We start from the raw sequence: 11,080 nt of genomic DNA, 5'->3' as shown, positions 1-11,080 counted from the left end.
GAGTTAGACCCACACAGCACACTGGCTCAGCCCCCTCCCCTTTCCTCCCACATTCCTTGGTGGCCCCTAAGACCTTTATAAAGGACGTACTGGAAACTTGGGCACAAAACACTGCCCAGAATGGCCTAACATATTACTTAAAATAGGATTCTTCCTTTGGGTAAGACATTATAAAATGAGCAGTACAGGCAAAATTCACATTCCCATAATGAACTGGAGAAACTGAGTCCTTTGAGTGAAAAAACAAGTACCAGATGCTCACTGGTACAAAGTCTAAAGCTCTGCCTCCCCCTGCCCTTTTATTATCCTACATTTAGCAGAAAGAGAATCCCCTCCTCTCTGTTTCCAGCAGTGGAGGAGAGTTTAGCTAAGAAAGCAGAGGATGTGGGCAGAGTTAGGGAATAGGCTATGCCGTCTATAGAGAGGAAGAGAATGGCTTGGGAAAAGGCACAGGCAGTGCTTAGAAAGAAAGCAATGGTGAGAAGCCTTCCCAGGAGCAAGGCATCCCTCCGGTCACCTAGGCTGGAATAAGAAAGGACCCCGTCATCTCCCATTGGCTCTTGGGTGGGGAAGGTACAAGTACTCAATGCTTGGGTTGCAGTCTTGGCTATACCTCCCTTTACCTGCCAAGACTGAGAGGAGGGTTCTGGTCACCATCCCGAAGTATCTCAAAGCATAGAAACGCAAATCAACAGTCTCTGTCTGGTCTTTCATAGTCCAGGGTCCTCAGGATGACAAGTCAACTGCTCCAGCATGGTGTCCCCCTCTGGGTCAAAGTATGGGAATTGAAAGTGTTGAGTCACTGACCCTTCTGAGATTCTAACAAAAGAAAAAGACCTTTTACCCCTAGATGGTGCTTAAATTTTTGAGAGATTCAAGGAAGACACAGATTTTGATTCTCTTGGGATCAAAGACTAGAGATCAGAGAAAATGGCTCTGATATTGAGTAGTCTAAGGTTTACTTCCCCAATGGCCAAGTGCAAGCTCTGCCCTGCCTAGATGTAGGTTCTTTCACCTGATAGGTCATTTCAAATCCTTTAATCCTAAAATGGAATGACTACTGTCCCCTCCCACAGTGGAGATAGTATCTACTGCCTGTGAGCTTCCTCATGCAAAGTTTTGCAAAACTACTGAGTATGCAGCTCTTGCAGAGGCTACTTGTTCTCCCCAACATTTAGTCTGCCCTTCTTTCTTTTACTAATCTGGTTTTAGTTGGTAACATAGTTACCCCACTTCAGACTCCATTTTTCTTTCTTCCCTTGCAGCCAAAATGGCCGCGGTAACTCCTTTCTGGCCAAAGGAATAAGAGTAGAAATGATATATGCAATTTTCAGATCATGTCTTGAAAGGGGAATTAATTTCTCCTCACTTTCTTGTTGTATCTTGCTTCCCAAGGGCTGGAGTAGGATCATGACGCCAATAAGCTCACCTCAAATACATTGCTCAAGTAGAAGTGATGTACTAGGAAATGAAAGAGTAAGCTGGGTTCCTAAGTAATGAACTTGTGGAGCTGCCCACTTGCCGTGGGTTGTTCACTATGAGAGAGTAATACATTTGCATCTGTGTGAGAGCCACTGCATTTCTGGGTCTCCTTGTTTTAGCCACCTAGCCCAAATAATACATACAAAACACAAAAACATCCTATATTCAATTCCAAAGTCTCCTGAGGCTAGTAAGTAAGAGCATAAAGTCCACTTGTGAATCAGCCAAAGTAGGAGTATTTTCTTGAAAAATTTCTGGAACTGACAATTGTATCTTAAAAACTTGGCCCAAGGTCATATGGTCTGGGAACAGACAGATCCCTTCCTCCTCTTTTAGGAACATGAGCTGCTGCTCTGGGGCAATTCCATGAATAGTATGACTCACTTTTCATGTGGATGTTGCATATTCCACATGGGTCATTGTAGGACACCAATGCTGTTCTCAGAAGTACTGGGATCTAAGAGGGTGGGGGAAGGGTGCAATGCAGAATTGAGGGTTCTTGCTCATTTTCCCACTTAGCTGGGTTTGGATGGTGTGGCGATCAGCATGGCAGTTCTTCGGAAAGTGTTTTGGGGAGGGGAGGGGCTCATCCCAAGGCAAGGAAATCTGAGCAAGGCCGTGGGCCACAGCCCAGGATGGTGTCACTTAATCCGGGTTTTTCTCCAAAACGCAGTAGGGTGCTGTTCCTGACCATGATGAAGAGGATCCTGCCATGGACCATCTCAGGAAAGACCTGGGAGAGAGCCCAGGGGCTGTAGATAGACCCACCTCCCGGGCCAGCTGCTCACAGAAGCTCCAGAAGCTCCGTGGTCTGCAGTCATCGCCGGAAAGTGTGCCATTTTCCCCAAGAATGGACATTTTTGTCTTTATCGAAATTTGGGCATGTCCAGACATCAAAATACTCCCTTCCGGGCAGGCAGGTCTTTAGCAAAGAGTGAGTGGTTGGCGCTCAAAAGTTCCATTTTTGTTGCCTCCAAAGACAGAGACTGAAATCTCATAAAGACAAAAGAGCCATGGCAGGCCCCCCTCTGCTCAGAAAGAACACAAGCTACGGCAAAGACGTGGGGTAAGGAGGAAAGGGAAATGAAAAAGAGCCACAACAAGGAAAGGAGTGTGCTCCTGGAAATGAAACTTCATGATGCTGGGACTCCCCCTAAGAACCCTGACTCAGCACATACCCATAAGATACTACAGACAGTCACTTAGGACTAATAAAGTTAGATTTCTCCACAGCCATCCTGGCCTACTTGACAGCCTTGGGTGCTTTTATTTCTCTTTTCCATAGCTCCTGGGGGTCCTCAGTCACTCCACGGAGCTGGCCTGGATGTCCCTTTTCCAGCTGAAGCCAGGGCCCAGGATGACTTTCCACCTTATGGATAAAATCTAACCATAAATTAAAGCAGGTAAGTGACCGTGGGTGGGGAGGTGCGAGAGGTTCATGCAGATTTCAAAGAATATATCTGGGGACTTTTGAGTATTTTTCCAACATCAGATCTTGCCCTTTATCTTCCTATAGCAACCTACAGCCGATTATTAATATTGTTGCTGCTGTTCTACTTTACTGTCCTTTAATATTCAAACTCAAGGGGAGTGACTTTTACATCTTTCTCCTTTAAGACACGTTACTCAATGCTTAGGGGCTGTTGTATAACCTTCATTGAAAAATTGACTCACAGGAATATATTTGCTCTTAGAACAGTTTGTATCCCCAGGGTGCTAAAAAGAGGCAGTGTATGGGTGTCTGTCCCACTAACACTATCACTTCTGTCAAAAATGGCAATAAAATGTCCCTTCCTAAGAGAATAATCAAGATAGTGCAGATTAGTCCTATGTTAAGATGCTCAGCCTGAATTTGTCCAGGAACATTTTTGTCTTTATTGATTGGAAAAAAGAGACTACACGGGCTTTCACCAAGAGAGCAAACAACAAAGAAAAGAGAGCACACGCTTCTCCAAGGCTAACATCCCAGAATCTCTGCTCTTTGCCAGAAGGTCAGTTCTCAGAGCTCTTTCGCACGCTAACCAGTGAGACACAAAGGACAGTGACTTATTACAGTATGACAATGAAAAGAAAATCTTCATTGTGTGCTTTGTCCAGCTTAACAAATAGTCCAAAGGATCCCAAAACAAGGAGGAAAGGAGACGTGATCGGCTGCTTGTTGGAGTCTTACCCTCTGCTCAGCTTGTAGAAAAGAAACAATACAATGCTTGGCTAAGATTCACCTCATCATAGGAACTCGTAAAGCTAAGGGAAGGCAACATGTGAAAGAAGAGAAAGGTAGTGATGCAATGAAGTGATGCGAGAAGGGAAGGAAAAGATGTAAGCTACAACCAAGCCGCCCCATCCAAGGGCTGCGTTGCTGCGTTGCTCAGATCCTGATTCCGCAGTTAGAGGCTCAGTGCCCTGGGCATCTTTCCACATCCTCTATTCTTATCTGTTCACTTCTCTCCTAGACAATAATGACGAGGCAATAGAGTAATAGTCTCTGTCAGGTGATCGGTAGAGGAAGGAGGTCCTTGCCCAGCTTTTCTCGGTTTCCAAAGGTCTAGCGAAGTCTGGGTGAAGAACTTAGAGAAGGTCCCATTGTTTCCCCAGGATCTCTAGAAGGACTAAGGAGGCTTCTGATTTCTTTGAACTCCCCACACTTTGTCTAGGTTTCTCTCTGAGGTCCTCCAGCCTCTTCTGCCCCACCCAAAGAGAGTAAGTACACCCATGGAAATCCCCTGAGCAAACGAGCACATGCTGTACCAAAATATTGTGCCTTGGCTTTGTTCTTTTACATCTTCACAACTAAAGGAAAGAGATACAATCAAAATGATAGTCCACTTAAATGATAAACAAGAGAATTTAAAGAGACATGACCCAATTACTCAGCCATGGGGTGACGATCTGTGAGCAGTGCATGAGGTCTCTGTTCATGGACGGATGTCATTTGTGAGTTCTCTTTGAACACTTTTTTAGTTATAGGAATTTATAATTACAGCTCTTTTGAAAGGGTAGTCAGCCCAATATGCAAAACTTACCAATTTTTGTGAATCCAGCTTATGATTGTCTGCCTGACATTCCAAACAAAATCAGAAGCGAGAATACAAATTGCCATCTGATGCACAAAATTGGCACTCTTAACTTGGCTTGGAAAATGTATGAAAATGTCAAAAGAAGCCCTCTGCAGATGGAGGAAATATATTATGCCCCATTCAGTAGGTTCTTGCTCTGAAATATTCCTCGAGCTTGTAGTCCAATGTGTGACATTATAAACAGGACCCCCATCTCTGTCGCTAGATCTGCCTCAATGCTGAAGAAGGCCTTTCAGGGACTGGTACAATGGCCCCACCTCCTCATTTCTCGTCTTGAGATTGTCACAGTAACTGCAACGATAAGACAGGCTGACTGGTGCAGCTTTCAAAGACTTTCTGTCTTATACTTGGCTGGGGTTGGGGGTGGGGGTGGTTGTTCATCTTGGTTAATATAGCCTTTTTTTTTTTTTTTGTCTTTTTGCCATTTCTTGGGCCACTCCCATGGCATATGGAGGTTCCCAGGCTAGGGGTCAAATTGGAGCTGTAGCCGCCAGCCTACACCAGAGCCACAGCAACGCAGGATCCGAGCCTCGTCTGCAACCTACACCACAGCTCACGGCAACGCCGGATCCTTAACCCACTGAGCAAGGGCAGGGATAGAACCCGCCACCTCATGGTTCCTAGTCGGATTCGTTAACCACTGAGCCACGACGGGAACTCCAATATAGCCATTTTTACAGCCCCACAGGACTAATTCTACCCAACAACAGTAAATCAAACAGAAGTTCTGGAGTTCCCATTACTGTTCACTGGGTTATAGTCTCTGTGCGGATGAGGATTTGATCCCTGGCCTCGCTCAGTGGGTTAAATATCCATCATTGCCCCAAGCTGCTGTGTAGGTCACAGATGTGACTTGGATCCTTCATTGCTGTGGTTGTGGTGTAGGCCGGCAGCGGCCGCTCCAATTCAGCCCCTAGCCTGGGAACTTCCATATGCCATGGATGTGGCCATTTAAAAAAAAAAGTTCATAACTCACTGTCCACTCAGCATCTCTGTGCGCATCACTTTATAATCGTAGTCTTGTGGCTTTTTTTCTAAAAGAGCCTTGGCCAATCCAGACAGTAGTGTTTCATGGCTGGACTCCAGGGTAGATTATCCATAAGAAGCCCTGAGCAGAAGCACTCGCTGCTGCCTGTCCGTTGATGCCATCAACTGTGCCTTGGAATAAGAATGATGGCTTAAGGGAGACATCCAACAAGTACTAAGAAGTCAGCCAGGCTTAACAAATACTGCTGCTTTATTTAAAAAAATTTTTTTTTTAATTTTTTTGGCTGTACCCCCCAAGCATGCAGAAGTTCCCTGGCCAGGGGTCAAACCTGAGCCACTGAAATAACCAGAGCCCCTACAGTGACACCTGATCCTTAACCCAGTGAACCACAAGGGAATTCCCAACCACAGCTCTAACCTTGAGGCCTTGTTGAGGACAATTTTGACAGATAAACTAGCAGAGGGAGAGTCTGAATGACATCTGTCATTGTCTTAGTCTTCTGCCGTGTCTATGTTAGTACCCATGTGGTTCGCAGGTACCATGTGTTCCTGCAAAGCTGTGTGGTTGTGGCAGTCAGATTTTCACAAATAAAATCCTATTTTTAAATACATGGGATACAAAACTATTTAATCCCTTAAACAACAGGTCATCAGTCTTTCTGTGTAAAGGGCCAGAGAGTGAAGCATACACACTGTGTATGCCGTATGCTGTATAGTTTCTATCTCAATTACTCGACTCTGCTGTGGCACAAAAATTATATAATGAAACTTTATGTATAAAAACAAGTAGTGGGCCAAATGTGGCCCCCTAGGCCATAGTCTTGCCAACTCCTAAATTAAACAAACAATTCTGGTATGCCTATTCTGATAGGTAAGGCAAAAGTAACCACCAGAGATATGCAAAAAAAACAAAACAGAAAAGTCACCATTCTTGTGGAACTCTCTAGCATATATGTTTGGGGGTGGGGGTGGGTGGCAGTGAGAGATTTAAAATGTACCTGCCATAAACAATTTCATTAAGGGCAGAATCTTTCTTTAAAGCAAAACCCACCCCAGACAAACAATGGATAAGCTTTGTACATTTCAATGTTTGTGTCATGATTCTTTTAAAGTGGACCTAAGAGATCTTGAGATTTGATCCTAGAATCAAATCCACCACCTTAGCCTGAAATAAGCATAGAAGGTTAAGAGGCCGCCAGGGGTACCACAGAGGTACCATCCCTCCCTTTCCTCCTCTTCTGCTTACAGCAGCAAGACTTTTACTTACACTTCCTGTTTCTGACACTTGCCTTCTTTTCTGCTGTTGATACGTCCCCCAATACTTCCCCCCTGTGGTCAAATAAATATAAAGCCCTAAAGCTATAGATTGAAGTCGCTCTCGCAGTCTCTCTCTCATTCATTCCTATGCGTAGGCTCACACGCCTGCTCTCTCCTCTTTCTCTCAGAATGATGATTCTAGGTACCACTCTTGGTATGGCTTTCTATTTACTTCAAGCTGTTTCTGGAGAAAGTGGCTATGCAGAGAATGGTGAGTCATTTTCAACTTTTCTTTAGGATTTCAGATGATCTCTAGCATCTGTTTCAAGCTTGCTCAGATTCCCTAACAGAGTGGACGGGGGTCCCTGGGTAGGAGGACTTACCACATGGTCCGTCATTCTGTCTGTTTCAACCACCAGGATGGGAGTCCTGGGAATGACCCCGTGCGTGGTTTATGAAGGCTTAGAATTGTCAAGGGAGAGACTTGATTCTCTCCATGTGGATCTTAAATGTCAGTTGATGTCTCTGCTCTTACAAAAAAGAACACCCACGTAGACATGGTGCTTCGGCTTGTTGGAGAATCTTCAAGATAATTTTACCTTGTCAAAAGATCAAGCTCATTTTGTTGGGTTCAGCTTTTTTGGAGGTTCCGAAAGCTTCACTCCCAAGATAAAATTATATCCAGAAACAACAGCTTTGTTTGCACTTACCTTTGTACCTGAACTGATGTCTAGAACATAGTAGACATTTGATTAACTATTTGAAGATTTCTCCAAAATGCTTCAGTGTCAATAGAGTCGTGTGGTATTCTTGGTGAAGAACTGATCTGAGTGAGTGGTCTCCTTGAAATACATGCAGCTGTCTCCATGTCAACAAATTTAACATCATATACCAGCTCTCTTTGGGATCCTTGAGATACTGAGTGTCTAGAAGCAGATGTTGTCTACTTTGTAAATACATTGTTATTCTAACCAAACTGTACCCAAAAGTGAAGTACCAGCCGAAGAGCCTCCTGGAAACTTAGCCCCCCATGAATTTGTTCCTGAAAATTAAAGCACTTTCACTTTAAGACTTAAAAAGTATTTGCCTATCAGAGTTCGCAAACACATCAGCCTAATGACTCAGCTTAGACATCATAAGTCATGTAATTACTAAGGATGGAAATCCCTAGAATATTTTCATTAAGGGAATGGTCAGAGGGTGGATCTTTCTCACAGTGTGAATCAGTCCATGGGGAAGGATGATGATTTCATGGTAAATGTTGTATTTGTACAGATAAAAGGCTTGGCAGGTAATACCTAAGCCTCACTCTTTGCAATATAATATATCCCTTCTCTTTCTCCCTAGTGGTTATATTCGTTTTTTAAAAAATTAGGAATTCTAAGGCAAAGCTGAGTTTTCACATCAGCTCTTTAAATTTCAGCTTTTTTGAGGAGGTCTGTATCCACCCATCCCCATGATTACACCAGAATCCTTCCCGGTTTGGGGTGTCAGGAATTCAAAAAAATTAACTGCTGTTTGTTGAAAAATAAAGTAGTTCTCTGAAAACCGGAAGGGTAATCAAGAGAAGAAAGGGAGACCTTTGAAAAATCCAAACCATTTACACTTTTAATCAACGAATCCCTTTCAGGAGGGAAACTTCTAAACCACACCACCTTGTCTATAATACATATTTCAAAAAGCCTAATTTTTATAGTGAACATTTAAACATAATAGGTTAATTCACTGTTCAAAACCTCTATGTAATTTCAAAGCCATAGTCATAATAACACCTTTTTCGGAGGGGCCCCAGAAGTTTCGTGTATATGCTCAGAATTAGAATTCTTATTTTACTTTTTCATTATTTATTTCTCCAAATAGGTGATAGTCATATCTCACCCTTACTGGGTGCTTGCTGTGTTCTAAGCGAGGTCTTTGCATACATTATTCAGTGATTCCTCATAATAACATGAATTTAAATATCAGAACCCTGAAGCTTAGAGAGGTTGAATAACCTGATGGACAACCACAGCTACAAAATAGAAGAGCCAGGATGTCAACCCACATCATCCAGCCCTTGTGCTAGGGTTCTTAACCACTGTGTTGTGTATGACCCTTAACTAAGAATTTTCCAGCTTAGATAAGGTATATTCTCTTTGCAAAATGCCAGGTGATTTCGCAGGCTATAGGGGGCTTTTTGTCTCTACAAAGCAGCTTGGCTCAGTAATACCTGCTGAAGAGCCAACGCACTGTGTTTCAAAACATGGCCATTTTAATTGGATGGCCACTGCTTTTTTTTCTCTTTTATTGAAGTGTAGTTAATTGACAATGTTTATTAGTTTCAAGTGTACAGCAAAATGATTCAGTCACACACACACACACACATTCTTTTTCAGATTCTCTTCCATTAGAGGTTATTACAATGCATTCACTATAGTTTCCTGTGCTATACAGCAAGTCTTTGTAGTTCACCTATTTTCATAGTAGTGTGTATATGCTAATCCCAAACTCCTAATTTATCTCTACCTCCCCTCTGCTATCCCCTTTGGTAATGACAGATTTGCTTCTATGTCTGTGAGTCTACTTTTGCTTTGTAAATAAGTTCATTTGTATCATTTTTTTTTTTTAGAATCCACATATAAGGGATATCCAATGATATTTGTCCTTCTCTGTCTTCACTTCGTATGATAATCTCTAAGTCCATCCATGTTGCTCCAAATGGTGTTACTTCATTCTTTCTTAAGGCTCAGTAATATTCCATTGTGTATATGCACCACTTCTTCTTTATCCATTCATCTGCCTGTGGACACCTAGCTTGCTTACATGTCTTGGCTATTGTAAGTGACCACTGCTTTATATAATGTATAAGAATAGACGCAAACTCACTTTGCAAGACCAGCTGGCTAAGAGTAGTGGGAGTGCTTTGTCCTGTTGAGGTGTGGCATCTGCTTGACTGTGCTATCTCTGGCTTACATTGCATGTTGAAGAATTTTGGAGACAAAGCTGACCCACAGATTCTGAATCCAAACAATAAGGTAGGTTCTGTTGTATGGGATTGGTGGAAATTCCAAAGAAGAGGAAACATTTTAGCCTTCTAAAGAGAGCATGAGGACTGCCATGTAAAAGCAGGCGAAAACCACCCAGAACTATTCCATCAAGAAAGATGCCAGCAATCAGGGGATGAGATCTAACTCTATAAGATTAAGAATGAACATGTTTTGAAATGGGAGCCCTCAGGGGTGGGCTGCTCCTCTCTATTTACAACTGTCATTAACAAGAGTGTCATACCCTTCTGAAATTACATAAGGAATCTTTGCAGGTGGCAGAATTGTGAGCCAGAAGGATTCTAGATAGGGTCAGAAAGAACAGTATCCACAGCTCTTATCTAGATGTGGCTTTTCGAGATTTGTTGCTTTGACTGAACCAGCCTTTCTCTCAACATTTTGGTCCACTCAGAACCAGCTTTACTAACCTTCTCACAGAACTACTAGGTTATTTAAGTAAAGAGGGTGCTGTTTCTAATTCCATGGACTTCAGGATGCTCAACTGGGGTTTGATTTTTAATATATTCTGTATGCTATTTAAAGCCCTAGAAGGGCTATTTTCTAGTATCAATGGACATCTATTTTGTAGTATCAATGGGCCAAAATAATTTCTAGTATCAATGGACATCGAAGCAGTCAGAGCCCACACTCAGCCATTCTGAGAATGGTTTTAGCTACTCTGCATTTTCTCAGGTCCTGGTTGGAATAGATCTGCTGACAGATTCTTCTCTATTAAATGTCGGAAAACACGCACACACACAAATGTTGATTTAACCTTCAGGGCCTCATGCCAGTGTAAAAAATCAAGTATTTCCGATAGACAGTACTTTTCCAAAGTGGCAGTGAAAAATTCTAGTTCCCCACATACTTGCATAATTTTGCTAATATCTATAAAATACAATATTTATACAAGAAGGCTGTGTAAACACAGAAGCAATATCTCTTAAGATTCATGGGAAGGTCTGCCAGATCTGGGTCCTGTCATGTAATTTTTTTCTCAAGATATTTGTTTCATTTGGAAACTTAAGATGAATTGCCTTATATAAATATTCACACATTGGAGATAATCAATGGAACTTTTAGCTGGGATATCTACTTGGGCAAAGGAAAGCTTCTGCTTTAAAAAGTGAACTTCTGACTAAAAGATAGCTATCATCTTCTTTCATTCAAAAAAAAAATGTTGAGGAGGAAATAAATGAAGATTTGTAATAAAGCCAAAGCCTAGATTCAGTAGCATATGAATAATAAAGTATT

The 11,080-nt window shown here is 42.4% G+C and overlaps 1 protein-coding gene across 4 annotated transcripts in view; it reads left to right on the top strand.

The window, feature by feature from the left end:
• The first annotated feature begins 2,709 nt into the window (after positions 1–2,709).
• The window catches only part of IL7R (interleukin 7 receptor), a 34,614-nt gene continuing 26,243 nt past the window's right edge, over positions 2,710–11,080 (top strand). Inside the window, exons 1-2 of one of the 4 annotated variants that reach the window (XM_047767189.1) lie at positions 6,860–7,074; positions 9,770–9,817. Coding sequence is in view for 2 of the 4 variants with exons in the window: in XM_047767172.1 (XP_047623128.1) it covers positions 6,951–7,074 (124 nt within the window). In the remaining 2 variants the exon portion in view is untranslated. Of the gene's footprint in view, positions 2,886–6,859; positions 7,075–9,769; positions 9,818–11,080 lie in introns of those variants that run through there. The other 3 variants (XM_047767198.1, XM_047767172.1, XM_047767179.1) reach the window with 3 other exon arrangements.

Source organism: Phacochoerus africanus, chromosome 1 (genome assembly GCF_016906955.1).
Source record: "Phacochoerus africanus isolate WHEZ1 chromosome 1, ROS_Pafr_v1, whole genome shotgun sequence".
Lineage (NCBI taxonomy): Eukaryota > Metazoa > Chordata > Mammalia > Artiodactyla > Suidae > Phacochoerus > Phacochoerus africanus.
This window is presented reverse-complemented; position numbering and strand designations above follow the sequence as displayed.